Here is a 19590-nt window from a genome sequence, read left to right on the forward strand (position 1 = left end):
TGGTATTTGCTGTAGCCTGCCAACGCAAAGAAACCGACTCTTATAGGCACATGGAATGTAAGAACCTTAAACCAATGCGGTAAACTGGCCCAACTTTTAAGAGAGTTTGACTCTTACCGGCTGGACATCCTAGGGATCTACGAGATGCGGTGGATTCGTACCGAGACATGACGTTAAACTGCGCTCCTCTTTCCTTAGCACTTTTGGAGCTCAAAAGTGCCCTACTTCTTTTCTATCATTGTGTCTGCCTCCTGTTTTCCTCAGTCTGCCTTCATTGATCATCACTCTGTCTCCTTATCTTTAAAATCTCACTACGTCCTAGACCAGTCCGTTTACCGTGAACTGCGACGGGTAAGGGAGGATAAAGAGATCCTGGTGTTTGAGTGGTGGCTATCTGAGGATAAACCACCACAACACAATACTTTGGCTCCACGTTCCCCTAGACCTGAGGCCCAGATGGCCCGCTCTGGGCGTTGGCTGGAAGGTCAATCAGGAAGCTGCTGTATCGGACACATGTCCGATGCAGCAGCTGACTGAGTATAGCACATGTGTAGCCCTGGCGGGCTCATTCTGGACATCCGAATGGCCCGTCCCCTTGTTGGACTCGAAGGCGGGTGGGAAGCACAGGTGCCGAACTAACAAGAATATATATGGATAAAAAAAACAATAAACTACTTGCCCCAGATTTATATCTGGGCAAGAGACGCCGTATTGAGGCAAAGAAGGAGGAGGTCACAAAAAGCTGTACTACCTGGCCATCATTTTTGGTGGTCAGGTGCACAGAGAAGGGGAAAAGCCTGACAAAGATGAGCCCTTTTCTCATCTACAAGGGGCTTAAGTCAGTAGTGGGAGAGCCAGAGAGAGTATCTAAGCTGCACAAACCATCAGAACTTCTTGTAGAAGTCGATAGTAAGATACACTCTGATGGGCTTCTTTGAATATGTGATCTGCTCCGACTCCAAATCTGCATTGCAAGCTTTGGGGCGGATGAAGACTGACATTCCATTGGTACATAAGAGCATGAAGCTGTTGGACCAAATAACAGCCGACCATAGGGATGTCACCTTCATCTGGGTCCCCTCCCATGTGGGCATTGAAGGAAACGAAGCCGCAGACAGAGAAGCAAAGAGAGCCCTAAATCATGCGGTGTCAGGAACCCAAATTCCCTGCTCGGATCTGAGACAAAGTATTGCCTCTGCCACCTATCGAAAGTGGCAGGACCGATGGGAGGCTGACACTCACAATAAACTCAGGCAGATTGTGGCGGATGTCAGGTGGTGGCCCATATCTAAGGTTCTGACAAGGCGTGGTAGCACGACGATGTCCAGACTTAGGATTGTCCACACCTACATCACGTACTCTTTTGTGCTGAAGAGAGAGAGGAGTACCCAGTTTGTGAGTACTGTAACTCTCGCCTCACCATGGAACTTATCCTCATTGATTGCCCCAGATACCAGGATGTCAGGGAGAAATTTTTTAGAACACACACATTGAAAACACTATTCGACAATGTCGACACTGGGAAGGTACTGGGCTTTGTCCGGGAGGTGGGGTTGTCTACGAAGATCTGATTTTTGAACTGTGAACATATGATATTTACATAAGATTTTTACCAAATTATTAAATTTTTACTACCTTTACTATTTTAACTGTGAATAGACCTTGTTTTTAATGATTTAACTGTATAGAATTTAGCCCTTGTTATATAAAGGGAGAGTGATCCTTAAAGAATTACGGGCACGACATGGCCTAAATTGTGCCGATATGCCTAAACTCAAAACTCAAACTCAGATGCGGTGGACATCAAGTCGACAATTAATCAATGATGGCTAGATTCAGGACACGATAAGGAACACATTGGTGGTGTAGGAATCATCATGTCTAAAATAGCAGCTTCAGCGCTAATTACCTGGAAGCCAGTCAGCGACCGCATCATTACAGTTCAAGTACAAACAAACCAAATCAAAATCACTACCATTTAAGTATATGCCCCTACAGAGGATGCAGAAGATACCATCAAAGATAATTTCTATAATCAACTTCAAACCACACTTGATGAAACACCCACTCATGACCTAATTCTACTGATGGGAGACTTTAACGCCAAAATTAATCCCAACCGAACTGTTTTTGAATACGTGAAGAAAAAACATGGCGATCACCAAATGGAGAGCTCTTCAACGAGATAGATTACATTTACATCTCCAAACGATGGAGGTCATCTCTATTAGACTAACGGACCCGCAGAGGAGCGGATATTAGCTCAGACCACTACCTTGTCAGTGGCAATTTTAATCTCCGACTGAAACGCCAACCAAAACGAGCCATTTAATATAGAAAAGATTAAAGACTGCAATCTTGCAGCACAGTTGCAATTGAAACTAAAGAACCGCTTCGAGGCTCTTGTAGATATAGTGACCCTTGAAGAAGAGTGGGCCTGAGGACTGGCAAAAGGAGTCATTGTGAAGCTTCCAAAAAAGGGCAACTTGGCAGACTGCAACAACTAGAGGGGCATTACTCTCTTCTTTGTCCCGGGCACAGTTTTCTGTAGATGAGAGGTTCAGAGAAGAACAATCAGGCTTCCGAAGAGGCAGATCATGTGCAGAGCAGATCTTAGTTCTACGAAATATCATAGAACAAAGTCTTGAACAGCTAACGATCAGTTTCGTAGACTTTAAGAAAGCGTTTGATAGTGTCCACCTAGAATCACTATGGAAAATAACTAGAGAATACGGCATCCCAGAAAAAATCGTCCAGATCCTACACCTATACAGTCACTCTAGTTGTTGCATTAAAACAGAAGATGGAACAACAGATTTTTTTAGCATCGAGAAAGGGGTGCATCTTATCTCCCTTCCTTTTCCTCATAGCCATTGATTACATAATGAGGAGGTCAATTAACCAGACTGCCTTTGGTATTCCATGGCGTGAAAAAAAAAACGAATGACGGACTTGGACTTCGCCGATGACGTTGCACTACTCGGGGCTACAAATAAATGCATACAAGAAATGACGGAGAGCCTAGATAGAGAGTCACCCAAAATTGGCCTCCACATAAACTTGGATAAGACTATAATTTTGCGAGTGGGATATAAGGCAAAGGGTGCACCCTTCAGACTTGGCAAGTCACAGCATGAAGAGTTGGACAAGCTCACTTACCTTGGAAGCATCATAACAAATTATGTAGCGTGCCAAATAAGAAAAGCAGGGAGCATTTCCCAAAAGCTGCAGCCTATTGGCCAAGCCAAGCCATTGGACTCGAGCCAAAAATAAACTTTCTCAACACAATCATCATTTCAACTACAACAAATGCATGTGAGACATGGAAGTCATCTGTCAAAATTGAGAAGATACTAAATTTGGCACAACAAAAATGTCTGAGACGGATTTTGGGAGTCAGTTACACAGATCGGGCCTCAAACAAGGAAACCCTATCTCGAACTTGGAGTCAAACACTTAGTAAGGTTGTGACAGAGCGTCTCACGAGCTTATAAGACAAAATGAACTACGCATACCAAGAGTTGCGATGACATGGAGGCCAATACGAAGAAAGTGCAAACAGGGACGTCCTCATATAACTTGGCGTCACACCTTCATGGAGGACATCAGAACAGTGGACACCAAGTGGGAGGAGGCTTCAGACATTGCCAATGACAGATCTTTATGGAGACAACTTTACGCCCAATGCACCGAACAGCGTGGGAGGACCTAAGTCTAAGTAAGTAGCCTGTCTATGGCCGCTTCTTTTATAATGGAAGGTGCCTTTTCCCAGCGTTTCATGATTTCTTCCTTATCTGTCAATAGGATTGTCCCATCAGCAATTAGTAGAGGGGATGAGCCTGACTTTGTGGGTCCATAGACCTCGTTTATGACATGGAAGAAGTTCTTCATGTCATGCTTGTCAGCTAATTCCTGTATTTTTCATACTTTCTTGCTTAGCCAAGTATCTTGCATTTGGCGTAAATGTTTCTGCACATTTTTGCGGATGTTTGTGAATGCATCTTTAGTGGACTGGGAGTTTGGGTTGTTCAGATACAATTTATGGAGCTTGTGCTTTTCATCTAATAGTTTTCCGATCTCAGTACTGTTTTATCAAACCATTCTTGACGCTTTCTCTCCATAGGTCCAAGTATGTTTAGTGTTGTGCTTTGAAACATTCCCACATGCCAAATATTGACGACACTGCACAAACTCTCAAACGCTAAAATTTTCATTAAGCTGGACTTAATGAAGGGTTATTAGCAGATACCATTGACTGAGAGGGCGAAGCCATATACAGCATTAACGACGCAGTAACGGACGTTCCAGTGGAACTGCACGAGTTTCGGTCTCATAAACGCCCTAGCTACGTTTAAAAGGATGATGGCATCTGTTGTCGGTAATAGACAGAATGTCTTGTGTTACCTAGACGACATATGCATATTCCACGAGAATTGTGATGAGCATCTAAATGGTACTGGAGAGATATTGAAGTAATACAGGAGAATGGCTTAACCATCCAGGCTGAAAAAGTAGAAATTGGTTTAGAGGAAATAACATTCTTAGGTCAGAGGGTCAAGAACAAAGTCATCAGTTCCATATGGGAGAACATTAAAAAAGATATTGGAGCTACAAGTACCTACAACCCAGAAGCAGGTTAAGAGTTTAGTAGTGTTGGTAAACTATTACAGGAAATTTATTAGAAACTTGGTGGAGATTGTGAACCCGCTAAATAATTTACTTTACTTAGAAAAGGACAACCACAGAAAGTTACATGTGACTCGGCATGTTTAGATGCAAAAGAAAAGATTTAAAAAATATTCACAACTATTCTGATATTAAGGCTGCCGGATAAGGAGAAAGTGTTCTACGTATCCATGGAGGTGTCAGGGAGCTCTATCTGGGGATGTTTAATGCAACAATACGAGTGCCTGCATCCCATAGCGCAGGGGTGGGCAAATTACGGACCCCAGACCTTTTTATGCGGCCCGCTAACATCTACAGAAATTATGTGTAAAAAATATGAAAATAAATAAATTTAAATCTATACTATCTATATTATTAAGTAGAATGTGAGGTGTATGTATGTATGTTACTTATAGACATCAAAACCGCTTGACCAATCTTGATAAAACTAGGCAGGAATGTTCCTTGGGTACTAACTTAGACCGTAGTGTATGTATTGTAGCCCTAAAACAAACTTAAGACCCTCAAAAAAAAAAACTAAGTTGTCCGACTCTATTACAGCTATATTATTGTTACAACATTTAAAGGAGGCAACTCAACGAGGTATGGGAACAAAGATAATACAAAGTTTAATCAACATAGATCACCAAAAACAAGAACCGTTCCAATCTCAATCTTCTCGCACTTCCTCTTCCTCTCTCTCCGTTCATTTAGTCCATCCTCGTGCGCTGGTGCGCAACCATAGAGTCACAACAGAACATGGTCATTACACTGCCCCCTTCTTATGTCTGTTCGTCCCGAACTGACTCTGTTCCTCTCTCCTCTCCACAATACCGATACAACCGATCGCCGTGTACCACCTTGCATTTAGTTCGAGGACCCCTCTGGATACGGTATACCGAGTCGTTGATTTTCTTCACAATCCGATACGGACCTTCCCAATCCTTTTGTAATTTAGGCGATCTTCCCTTCCTTCTCTTTGGGTTGTACAGCCAAACGAGATCATGCTCTACAAACCCCGTAGAATTGGCTCTTCTATCATATCTGGTCTTCATGAGGTCGCTACTGTCTTTTATCCTACTCCGTGCAAGTGCATGAACCCTCTCAAGTCTCCCCCTAAGTTCTCTTACGTATTCGCTAGCTGTCGTTTGTTTTTCTCCTGGCAACCCGAATAAGAGGTCTGCTGGCAGCCGAAGTTCCCGACCAAATAATAATTTGGCTGGCGTATAACCAGTGGTTGCATGAACGGCTCCTCTATAAGACATGAGGAATAGAGGAATGTAGTCATCCCAATCGTTTTGCTGTTCTACTGTCATTTTAGCCAAGTGTTGTATCAATGTGCGATTAAAGCGTTCCACCATCCCAACGAGGTATGGGAACAAAGATAATACAAAGTTTAATCAACATAGATCACCAAAATCAAGAACCGTTCCAATCTCAATCTTCTCGCACTTCCTCTACTAGTAATAATAAATAAATACATCGTTTACTGTTGTCGACCTGTCTTTCGTTGAGTGCCTGCCTTAGAGAGTTACAACAATTGGTGTCAGAAGTGGGATTTAGGCAAATCAACGAAAGGAAAGAATGACAACGCCGAAGAAGCTAGACGAGCTTAACTGTAAAGAGTTAAAAGAGGAGCTCCGAGACAGGGAGCTGAGGATCTTCTGTGCCAAAGAAAAAATGAGAGCCAGTCTTTTTATGGGCATCAGTTCTCCACTGGCTGTTTTCAGGGAGAAAAGGCTCACATTTGTAGTATTATTGCTGTTTGCGACATTTGGCCGAATGACTGAACGTGAAGCACCAGTGTCTATGAGAAACCGATACTTCCGAATTCCAATCCTTCCTTCTACTATAAGACTCCTACTCTGTCCCAGCACAGCTATTGGAGTGACATTGACAGGGGCTCCCATTTCCTGGATCGCCGGTTTCTGCCCCTTGAAGCCGACGAATGTTAGTTTTCCTGATAGCCATTGGCTCCAGGCCATGCACCCGTTTCTGATCTGTGCTGAGTCGCTTCTTGCTGATTAGGTGTTCTTCTACACATCCTTTGTATATGCCCAGATTCACCACAGTTCCAGCAACGGAGCCTGATCGCACGATGAGCTCCCTGTGACCGGCTTGGCTTATACTCTTCAAGAACCTCCGTCATCCGTCTGAGTACTTGTGTTAAATCTTCTTCCTGAACTTCCAGTCTCCGACCATGATGACTGTTGATGGATGCGTTCTTAGCGGCTTCATAGGACAGAGCGAACACAAGGGCTTCGCTGGCCTTACGCTTGCCACTAACTCTAATAACCTTTTTAAGCTCTGGATCTCGAACGGCATCGATGAAGGCATCAGTGACGATTACTTCGAGGAACTCCTGTGCTGCTGTGGGGTATGCCAGATGGTCGCTTATATCTGGCCCTACTTCGAATTGATAACTGTCCGGGTCTTCTTCTTCCTCAATCAGGGCCTGCCGGAGACGAGCTGTAAGTGTCTCCTTGCTACCACCAAGCTTTAGACCTCGATACCGAAGCTCTTGTTTTAGTTCTTTAATCAAGAGTTGGTCTAGTTGTTTCATAATAGGGGAAGCCATTACTAACTTACCTCCCGTTCGTTGAGTTGCCTATAATCCCACTTCTGACACCAATGTTACAACATTTAAAGGAGGCAACTCAACGAGGTATGGGAACAAAGATAATACAAAGTTTAATCAACATAGATCACCAAAAACAAGAACCGTTCCAATCTCAATCTTCTCGCACTTCCTCTTCCTCTCTCCCCGTTCATTTAGTCCATCCTCGTGAGCTGGTGCGCAACCATAGAGTCACAACAGAACATGGTCATTACAGTATTTTATGGATCTAGGCCATGGTTAACAATGTTGACATGAGAAAAGATCTAAAGGATTTAGATCTATATCTAATTTTAAGAAACACACTTTGCGCACATAGTTTTTTACTTTGACACATGAAAATACAAAAGAAGATCCATTGATTTCATTATATAATAAAATTAACCTTCAATTTTGTGTTTCAAAAGCATTTTTTACATAAATTAGTTCCTGATATCTGTGACTACAGATTTCCTGGCGAACATTCTTTCATTAGACAATACCGTAATGAATCGCGAACTAAAAATGAATTCGTTTAATTGTTTACTTTATAATCCCATCCCTAGATCAAAACCGCTTGACCAATCTTGATAAAACTTGGCAGGAATGTTCCTTGGGTACCAGCTTAGACCGTAGTGTATGTATTATAGCCCTAAAACAAACTTAAGACCCTCAAACAAACAAAAAAAAAAAGACCAACTCTATTACAGCTATAGTATTTTATGGATCTAGGCCATGTTTACAATGTTGACATGAGGAAAGATCGAAAGGATTTAGATCTAGATCTAATTTTAAGAACTAAACTTTGCACTTATGGTTGTTTTTTTTTTTTTGACACATGAAAATACAAAATATAGTTTATTGATTTCATTATTTAATAAAATTAACCTTCAAATGTGTGTTTCAAAAGCATTTTTTACATTCATTCGTTATTTATATCTGCGAATTTAGACATGCCGATGCACATTCTATCATTAGACATTACCAAATGGTTACACATTAACACATCTCTCTACTAAGTCTATTCCTAGGTCTAAAACTTTTATTGAACTCTAAGATGATACAATTTCTTTTCGCAAAGATAGTTTTATGCTTTAACACATGATCATACTAATTATAGTCCATTCATTTCATATTTTAATCAAATTAATATTCAAATTTGTTTTTCTAAAGCATTTTTAATACATTCGTTCGCTGTTCGCTAAAGCTGCGTAGCCGTGATGAGATAGGCCTATATTCATGAATCTAGATCTATGTCTACCTCAAGATTTACTTTATACTTTAACACATGAACATACAAAATTAAGTCTATTCATTTAAAATTTTAATCAAATATATATAGGCCAACAAGCAATTAATTTGAAAAAATGGATTTAAGTAGATTAGCTATTTTGATTTGATGGCTTCATTCGTACTATTTTTATATTTACACATTCGCTTTATTTATTACATTATTATATCGTTTAAATATTTTAAAAACACTCTCAGTGACTATGTCGACAGTAATACGCAAATAAAGACCCGCGGGCCGCGGGTAAAATATGTCTAGTATCAATATAATTTTGAAACATCTGTCTACAGTTTATATATTTATTATATTTTATAATATAATTTTGAAACATCTGTCTACAGTTTATATATTTATTATATTTTATAATATCGATTATGATCATGAAAAAGATAAAAAAAAAATATTCTCTATTATTATAAAAAGTTGTAAGTAAACGAAAATTATTCCTATCGGCAATATGTTGAAAAATTAAGGTGAAGATTCGAATTGCGTTTTCGATCAAACGGAAGTTGTCTTCACATTGTTTTAAAGTTGTCTAAATAGCGTACTATTTGAATATGTAAACAGTGTTGGGTTGGAGATATAAATGTTTTAAAACTTTACTTTAAATCATAAATGCTTTAAAAAAAAAAGTAAAATAGAAGATGAATATCGTGTTTTTAACAATGGATGGACGGCTAAGTATTTTCTCAGTAACCTTCGTGGTAAAGCAGTGTGCTTGCTGTGTTCTGAACCTATCGCGGTTTTTAAAGAGTGCAATTTAAAACGACAAAGTATTTTTACCAAACAATCGTCAAGAAGCTGTAACAGAAGCTAGTTTAGTGCTATGCCACAAGATTGTTAAAAGAAATAAGCCCTTTTCAGATGGAGAATTTATTAAGGAATGCTTGTCAGAAGCAGCCGGTATTATATGTCCCGAAAAGAAAAACAAAATGTGATAGCATTACTCTGTCAAGGAGAACTGTAGTTAGGTGTGTTGAAAAGGTAGCAGATAATTTGATGCTCCAACTACACAATACAAGCAGGGACTTTTTGCGGTACTCGCTGGCATTGGACGAAAATACTGATGTACAGGGCACAGCACAATTACGGATATTCATCCGCGGAGTTGATACTACATTTCAGCTCACGGAAGAGTTACTCAGTGTTGAACCACTGACAGACACAACCTCAGGCCAGGATTTATTTGATGCTATTAAGAACTGTGTTGAAAAGGTTGGCACGGAACAAGATAGTAAGTGTAACCACTGACGGAGCTCGTGCTTTGACTGGGAAAAACAAAAAGGTTTATTGAAGTTGATGAGAGATAAATTGAAAGAACACTATCATGACCATACACTTTTACCTCTTCACTGGGTTATTGACCAGGAAAGTTTGTGTAAAGCCGCATTAAACATTAAGCATGTTATTGACCCAATAGTCACACTGATCAACCTAATCAGGGCTAGGGGTCCTAATCACAGGCAGTTCAGACAACTACTTGAAGACTTAGAAACTGAACATTCAGATGTTCTGTACCACAGTAGTATTCGCTGGCTTAGCATAGGCAAGGTATTGAGAAGAGTGTGGGATCTCAAGGAAGAAATTGTTATGTTCCTTGAAATTAAGGATATTGATTGTGACTTTGTTAAAAATATTTCTAACGTAGAGTGGAAGACAGATTTCATGTTTGCCATTAATATTATGGAAAAAATGAATGAATAGAATATGAAACTTCAAGACAACGGATTGTTTGCACATGAAATGTATGTACATGTTAAATCATTTCAATCAAAGCTTTCCCTTTTCTCAAGGCAAGCAAGTGAAAACAGGTTTTGTCATTTTCCTTTGTTGAAAGATGAAACCATTTCTAGTGAAATGGCTGAAAGGTGCAAGACTCAGTTAGATTACTTGATTGTTGATTTGAAAGGAGATTTCAAGACTTTAAGAGCTTAGAACCAGTTTTCAATATCATGAGTTCACCATTTAATGCAGAAGCTGATTCAGCTCCAGAAGACAGAGTTGTAGTTGCTTGATCTGCTAGCAAATTATGACCTGAAGGAGAAGTTCAAGTCAATTTATCTGCTGGAATTTTATAGATCTTTGCCAGAAGCTGTATTTCCACACTTAAAAAACTTTGCTGCTAAACTTTTGACAATATTTGGTTCCACAGACATCTGCGAACAAGCATTTTCTTGTTTGAAAATAAACAAGTCTAAAAACAGATCAATGCTAACTGACTGTAATTTGAAAGCAGTCATGAGAATAACAACCAGTAAGTTAGTGCCACAGTACAAAAACATTATACACGAATGTCAACAGTTAAATACTTCACATTAAGTACAAATGTACATTGGTGGTGAAATACTATGTAAAAAGATAACGATAAAGTAGGAAGCTATTAAAAAATAGTTATGTTATACATTTATACTTGCTGTTGATATATATAAGTATAACATTTATTATTTCCCAAGTTATCAAGTTATAACACATACACAGAAACACACACACACACACACACATATATATATATGCGGCCCGTTATATGAAAAGTACATTTAATGCGGCCCTCCTTATGAAAAGGTTGCCCACCCCTGCCATAGCGTAAGTCAGCAGGAAACTGTCAGAAGCGGAGAGAAAATATAGTGGGAGGCTCTGGCGATAGCATGGGTCGTAACAAAGTTAGAAAGCTATTTGTTGGGTAAGGGATTTTTTTTTGTTCACCGATCATAAACCACTCCAGTTCATGCAACAGAAAAGCATGAAAAATATGAAAAATGGAAGAATATGTACATGGTTTTTGATATTACATAATTTGAAATAAAGACATTAAGAGGAACTATCAATATAGTGGATGACATGCTGTCTCGAGTTACCTTGAGATAGTATAATGTATATGTAATTGTGAATATAGTTAACTTTGTAATTTGGTTGGGGTTATGTTTGCTCAGTTTGGTTGGCTAGTTCTCTATTTAGTTATTATGTATTTGTGCATATTATGTGTGTAAGACTAGAAAGGGCATCAATAAGGCAACGATGTGTTTGAACCACGGAAAGATATTTCGAGTTAGTTTTATAGCTTCACTTATTTTATGTGATCATGATCATACATTAGAAAAGAGTTAGGTCGCGCTGGAACGAGTAAGTGGAGGAAGAAAATTAAATACACTTGTTGATACCTGAAAAAAAGTTAGGTGCATAGTGGGAGAACGATTGATGATAAATGTTAGTTTGTTATGCTAGGTCAAATGTCTGTCCTGACGTGAGAGGGAAAACCTCTGCGACATGAATCGACGAGATATAGCTAGTGACACCTATGGTGTCAGCACGAACGGACTGTGTCTGCTGTCACCTTCGGGACACCGCATTGGACAGTACCACCTAGTGACACTTGAATGAAGAAACTTAAGGATGAATGTGTGCAGATGAACATGATTTTGGGACACACGGGAAGAAAAGTTGAAGCCAGAATCAAGACTTAATTTGTGTTGTTTTTTATGTTCCTCACATATTTCGGCCCTTGCACAATGCAAGACTAAGACGATGGGAAAAAATCGACTGACAATTTTTTTAGCGAAAGGGGGAGAGTTGTTATGGCACGATTAGGAATTAATTATTTGCTTCGGAAATGGAAGAAGTTTTTACTTAGTGACAATGACGTGACTTTAAAACAAGGCTCTAAGGGTTTTAGAGTCAGAACGAAATAGAAGTCGACATAAACAGACGGCCTTGTAGAACTAAGGAGCATGTGATGAACGTAGCTGACATTCAACGGTTCCCTTCATTGTTATTAAACTTGTTTGATATTCATTATCAGCGTCGACTAACGTCTTTTGATTGTTCGGCCTTTCGCCGGTGCTAGTGAATTCTACATTTTGTTAAGTGTTACCTCCATTTGGTTTGTTTGCATTCGACACCGCTGAAGCACCTAACATAGGTTTGACAGAGCCTCAGTGTACTGATTATCATGGACACGTCCTGGTTAAGCTGGCCTTTCAAAGCCGTTTCCGGGGTGTGGACGCTGCGCATGCTACAGCTTCTGGGAGCCACAGGTGAGTTGGGTACCGAGTGGGGACCAAGAGTGAGACAAGTACTCTCAATTGAGGGTACGACTGACTGTCCACTAGAGGTGTTACCCCTCCTAGATACCCCATACTGATAGGTATGACTTAACAGGGAACATGACAAATCATTCACTGAACATTTTAACAATATGTTACTGTTAATAATAATAATTTTTATTGTCCGTAGGGAAATTTGTCTTACAATTGTCTGTGAAACCATTGTCAGTGATAATTGTCGTTTGAATACATTCACAAGTGAACCAATAGTGATGAGCGATTTGTCTGAGAAAAACTTTTACTCTTATAAAGTTGCCGAAGAATAGGGATAAATCTTGGTTAACATCCAAGCCGAGATCAAATCCTCCATAGCTCATAAGGCCATTACAGATTACCGAGTCAAAAGCTCTGGAAACATCAATAAAGGCAGCATTGAGGTCCAGGTTCTTTTCCCTGCATTTTCCCTACACCAGTCGCATAATAAAAATCATGCCCGGTGTGCCACCTTCCAACCCGAGAATCACATTGACTATAAATATGGTCTGTCGGTCGATGAGTACTCAAGATTTTAAGCGCAGCATTTATCTAGTGACGCACTTTATATAGACTTTCCTGTTAGCCCGTAAAATAGTCCCTCATAAACAGTATTGTTTTAAAAAAACATTCCCAAAAACACACACACACAGTTTTAAAATGTTCTTATATTCACTTTAACAATTTTGTATGACAGCACGCACGCACGTTTCTGTAACCATCGGTTGTAGATTTAAAGAGGAAAGAAACTGTACTTTTTAGCGGCATTATAATACCACACATACACACTCTATGGACACTTTGGCCGTGAATTATTGACAAATGGCCCTTATGGACAAATTATTTGATTTAAGATTAGTTCCTCCCGTAGTACATTTCAAACCTTTTCATGATTGAGTGAAAATTAAAACTTGACTTTTCTTCATTTCATCCATTATAGCTAAAGAATATAGAAACAGCCGCAATACATCCTAATACACACTCAAACTAATAGTGCGCATTAATTGTAGCTCATTATGATAAAATATCCCCACACTTTTGAAAAAAGACATTTATTAATAACTCACAATCACTCTGACAACTCGTTGAAACCTAAATCTAGAGATGTAGATCTATTCATTTATTCATTGTATTTGTTTATTTTCGAATCCATGTCAATTGTTCGCGTGCCAATTGCCTCATACTTTAAATCAATGAAAGATGAATAATTCAGAATAACCTAACCCTAACCCTAACCCTCTACTTGCACCACACCTTGGCCTTTGATGATAAGTTATCAGCGGCACGGTCATAATTATTCTAATTAACTGATGCGCGAACAATTGACACGCGAACAATTAACACGCGAACGATTGACGCGCGAACATTTGACCTGATACCGTTTATTTCCATGGTGTCTCGAGCCTGATCTATATCCTATATAAGAAGGAAAAGGAAATGTGTACACATACACATAAAAAAACTGGAACGAAAGAAAGTTAGGCATAAAAAAAAGAGTTTGCTTTATGCGGAAGTAACATTTTGTTTAAATAGTTCATGTCCGCTTTAGGAAAACGTATGTGGACAAAATTTCGCAAAAAATCCTTTTAGTAAATTTAACCGTTAATGTTTTGATCGTAAAAAGAGCTTAGAGCTTAGCCTGATACTTGTATTAAAGTTCTTTCTTGTACCGCCCACCCCCAAGCAAGGAAAATCAATGGACAACTGTAATAAGAAATAAAGGAACCCTGAAGAGTAACCTAAAACAAGGCTTTATTAAACTAGAACGACACATGAACTGACGAAAGAGACTTGGACAGTAGTACACTAAATCAATGTTGTGAACACATTCTCACGACGTTACACAAACATAAACAAATAGTAACTATTTCACCACATTCACCCCGCCTAGAATTAAAATAGCAAGTATAGTAATATAGTAGGCCAATAGCATAAATAAAAAGAGAATGCCAGTGCATGTAATACAATAGATCAATAAACAGTGTCGAAATATTAATTTCTTTTGTAAACATTAATAAATGGTGATACAAAGAAACCTAAAAACCAGTATCTGTTGTATGACTTATAAACAATTACTAGTTTCTGTTTTAAGTATTAACAAATAGTGTAGTAAGTAGACATGTACGTAAGTAAGTGAAAAGTAAACTCTAGTATCAGTAGCAAGAGATAAACAATGCCAGTTTATGTAGAACATAAGTAGTGCAATAGAGGAACAACTCTAGACTCTATAGTTCGGTCTGGTTCTTCTCTCTCTTAAGTTGTAACGGGGTTGACTATCCTGTTCTACAGTTTGGGAGTCACTAGTGAGTTCCTGAGCGTCAAGTGGGGTATTTTCAAGAGGAAGCGCTCGGAGGTCCTCAGAGCCTACCAGGGGTTCTTTCCTTTCTTGTATCACCGTAGGGGTGTTGGTTGGTACTTCCGTGTTTTGAGTTTCTGGAGGATATTCATTATCCTCACTCTGAGGGAAGAACGAAGGTTCACTTGTTGTTGTGGATGGGGAGGGGGTGGGAGCCAAGCGTCTTAGAGAGACCGTCTCCTCTTTACCGCTGGGCAACCGTACGACGGCATATTGGGGGTTACACATCAGCAATTCGACTTCCTCCGAGAGAGGATCATACTTTGAAGATCGGTTCTCTCTTCTCAGCAACACTCGACCTGGGCTAGATAGCCAAGTGGGGATAGATATCCCGAAGGAGGATTTCCGGTTGAACCGGAAAACTCTCTCATGTGGAGTTTCGTTTGTTGCCGTAGATAGTAATGATCTAATCGAGTATAGGGCCTGGTTCAAGACAAGCTCCCATCTTCAGATCGGGAGATCGAGGTCTTTCAGTGCTAAAGTAACAGCGTTCCAAAGAGTTTTGTTTAGTCGTTCAATTTGTCCGTTGCCTGAAGGATTAAAAGCTGTTGTTCTACTTGTAGCTATTCCCCTCTCGTGCAGAAAGGATTGCACCTCCCTCGACATAAAGGACGTACCTCTGTCAGAATGGACGTACTCTGGCATCCCAACTAAGGAAAACAGCTGATTTAAACACTTTATGACAGTAGATGAGGACATATCGGGACATGGGTAGGCAAATGGGAAGCGTGAGTACTCATCCACCATTGTTAATAAGTATTTGTTGTGAGTAGCAGATGGGAGTGGCCCCTTAAAATCAATGCTTACTCTCTGAAATGGTTGGGTAGCCTTGATGAGGGTGCCTGAAAACTGTTTGAAGAATCTAGGCTTCAGTTCAGCGCAAGTTTTACATTGGTTTACCACTTTGCGGACGTCCTCGTAGGAAAAAGGTAAGTTCTTAGTCCGAACGAAATGGAGGAGTCTCGTGACCCCTGGGTGACAGAGGTTGTTGTGTAACAGTTTGAGGTCTTCTCCAGTCATTGCTGACGCAAAGTGGTTCCTTGAAAAGGTATCCGCCGCAGCGTTTTGTTTCCCGGGTCGATATACGACGTCATATTGGAAACAACTAAGCTCCAGTCGCCATCTTTGAATCTTTTCGTTTTTGATCTTGCCCTTGTTCTGCTGGTCAAACATAAAAGACACTGAGCGTTGATCTGTAACCAATGTGAAGGGTCTACTGATAAGGTAATGTTGCCATTTTCTCAGGGCTTCTATGATAGCGTATGCTTCCTTTTCCACTGCTGAGTGTCTGCGTTCACTATTAGTGAGTGTTCTTGAAAAGAAGGCGACAGGACAGCCGTCTTGATTAAGAGTGGCGGCAATCGCGATGTCAGAGGCATCTGTTTCGACTGTTAGTGGTCGATTGTAGTCTATCGTCTACACAGCAGCGTTTTCAAGTTCGTGTTTTAGCTGTTTAAAAGCTTCCTTAACTTGTTCAGGGGGAGGAAAGGCTTTGTTGTTCACCAATAAATGGATCTTGTTGGAGAAATTAGGGATCCATTGAGAATAATAGGACAGTAGTCCAATCACCCGCTTTTGTGATTTCATGTCTTGTGGTGGAGGTAGGTTTCTCAATGCTTGAAATCTTTCGGGGTCTGGTCTTAATTGCCCTTGTGAGATTTCGTAGCCTAGGAGGCATACTTTATTAGTCGCAATAGCACTTTTATCATTGTTGAAGGTGATACCGTACTTTTTAGCGGCATTGAGAAATCTCTGGTCGTGGCTAATGGAGTCAAGTCCGCAGATGGTAACGTTATCCACGTAAGCGAACGTGTCCTGTAGCCCCGCCTCCTCAATTATTGTGTTGATCGTCCTTTGAAATGCGGCGACTCCGTTTGTCACTCCAAAAAGAATGCGGCAAAACTGATAAAGCTTTCCGCCAGCCTCGAACGCCGTGTACTGCTTTTCATCATCCCTGATAGGTATCTGGTGGTAAGCGCTTTTGAGGTCAAATGTACTGTACATTGAGTATTTAGATATTTCCTGCACCAGTTCATCAACTTTTGGCACGGGATACGCGTCGAGGTAAGTGAATCGATTGATGGTTTGGCTATAGTCGATAACCATTCTCTTTTTGTGCCTTTCATTCGTTGTTACAATTATCTGGGCTCGCCACGGGGACGTGGAAGGCTCAATAATTTTGTCAGATAGAAGTCTCAGTTTGAATGAATTTGGAGTCAGGCATAGAATATTTTCTAGATTTAGTGGCTATGGGATGGCAGTTAGGAGCCAGATTAGCGAAGAGGCGAGGGGCTTCAACTCGTGCAGCTTTCAGCGTACAGACCTGGAGAGTGCTTCGTTTTCCTTCAAATGGGATCATCAGTTTTTCGTGCTGGCTGATGAAATCTAGCCCTAAGATTACATCAGATACTAGTCCATCTAGTAGTGAGAGCTTAACACTTTCATATTGTTCATCTTTGTACTTTATTTTAGCGAAAATATGGCCGTGAGTAGTGCGAAAAAGATGTGTAGAGGCCATGTAGATGCTGTTTCTGGACGTTTCTAATTTCCATTTGTACCTTTTAGCAATTGAAGAAGATATATAGCTTTCACTGCTCCCCGTATCTACGAGAGCCTTCAATGGTACTCCATTGACGAGTATTGAAATAGTAGATTTAGTAAGACCGGACGCTGGTGTCGATGCCCAGGAAGATCCAACGGTTGTAGTCAGAGACGTCTCATCATCTGCTTTCACTATGGCTGAGGTTATAGATTTGAGTGTCTGTCTGGTCGATCTACAGACTTTCTGGAAATGGCCCCTCTTACCGCACAGGTTGCATGTAGCGTCACGGGCCGGACATCTAAAGCGTTGATGTGGGCTGTTTCCACAAAAGAAACATCTTTTACTAGTCGCCGCACTCACCTCGTGTTCTACTTTTGTCGTTGGAGAAAGGCTCTCCTCGTCGGCGCTAGCTCCACAGGGAGTTTCATAGTGGATGTTATACGCCATGGCATGGTTATGGGCATATTCAAGTTGTCTTGCCTCTTCATAGGCGTACTGTAGAGTTAGAGTAGATTTCTCTAAGAGTCGCAGCCTTATGCTGTTTGAAGCCAGTCCAGTAATGAAGGCGTCTCTTACGAAGATATCTCTGTGTTCTTCAGCGGTGACAGCTTTGAAGTCACAGTCTTTGGCCATACTTTTAAGCTTTAGTAGGAAGGAGTCAACGGTTTGTCCGCTCTCTTGACGACAAAGAGTTATCATGTGCCGTGCAAAAATTTCGCTTTTAGGCTTCACGTAGACATTTTGTAGAACTTTGATTGATTCATCGAACGTGGTACACTCACTTATGTACTGAAATACGCTCGAAGAAACGTAGTTTTCCAGTAATTTCTTTTTGTCAATCTCGCAGTGAGAGACTGAGGAGATGAAATTCTCAAATGTTCTACTTTTATTTACAGACTGAGAATAGTGTTGAACGAAAATCCAAAAAAGATACGTGAGGCACATAGATCCACGGAATTGAAAATTTCTAGTTTAATAAATTGTAATAAGAAATAAAGGAACCCTGAAGAGTAACCTAAAACAAGGCTTTATTAAACTAGAACGACACATGAACTGACGAAAGAGACTTGGACAGTAGCACACTAAATCAATGTTGTGAACACATTCTCACGACGTTACACAAACATAAACAAATAGTAACTATTTCACCACAAAAGCTTTTGTCAAAGAATTTCAAGACCTCCTTGACAGTCACATGGAAACAAAAAAGATCTATTTGGATTGACCCTTTGCAAATCAATTAGATAATCATTATATACATTTAGATCAATTAGATAATCATTATATGACATCAGTTAGGCCAGGTTCACATTTAGCTTCACCTTCACTTTCACCTATCCCTTGGTCTGCTGGACCGTTGGGGCAACATACAGGATCAGTCAACCTTCTTTCTCCATTCTTCTCTGCCATTAACCTTTGATAAAATTTCATTCTGATTTTTTTTTCTGAAAATATTGAAACCTGCCTTTAAACCTGCCTGGTTGGACTACTTCGGGGGCCGATTTTGCAACCTTGTTTAATTGATTCTTGTGTTGTCTGATAAAAGAAATAATTGTGCAAATTTTCAACTTAATCCGAGGTTGGGTGTGGGAGAAATAACGTGTACAAATTTTTTACCAAACAGACAAAGTTCATGAGAAAAAAAACTAACCTGGTTTTCCCCATTTTTGTATCACTGCGTCATCTAAAATGTAGTCAGGAGTTAAATGAATATAAAGACCAGGTGATCCGCACTCTGCAAACTGTTTCACGTATGGTGCATGGCCATATGCTGGATTCGCTCTGAAAAAAAATGAGTGGCAAAATATATTTTTAAAATGACACACTCACATTATAACTTTAAGGTTATATTTCATAGTTCCATGTTGTTGTTTTTTCGGTCGATGATTTGTAGTTCCAAATAGCTAGTACATTTAAACCAATGTAGGCGTTTTAAATGATAATTATTTCGCGCGTGTGTATACACTGTGGCACTGTCTTTTCTAAGCATTTAAAACGGAGCAAATAAATTATAAAAACAAATTGATATTTCCTTTTTTTAGAGGACACAATATCAAAATATATCTA

General features: G+C 39.9%; 1 protein-coding gene across 1 annotated transcript in view; it reads right to left on the minus strand.

Annotated features, from left to right (window-relative positions):
- Positions 1–19590, minus strand: part of LOC106059535 (calcium-activated chloride channel regulator 3A-1-like) — a 376089-nt gene that overhangs the window by 297371 nt on the left and 59128 nt on the right. Inside the window, exon 3 of the mRNA XM_056025932.1 lies at positions 19175–19305. Coding sequence (XP_055881907.1) covers positions 19175–19305 — 131 coding nt within the window. The remainder of the gene's footprint in view (positions 1–19174; positions 19306–19590) is intronic.

Source organism: Biomphalaria glabrata, chromosome 4, assembly GCF_947242115.1.
Source record: "Biomphalaria glabrata chromosome 4, xgBioGlab47.1, whole genome shotgun sequence".
Classification (NCBI taxonomy): domain Eukaryota; kingdom Metazoa; phylum Mollusca; class Gastropoda; family Planorbidae; genus Biomphalaria; species Biomphalaria glabrata.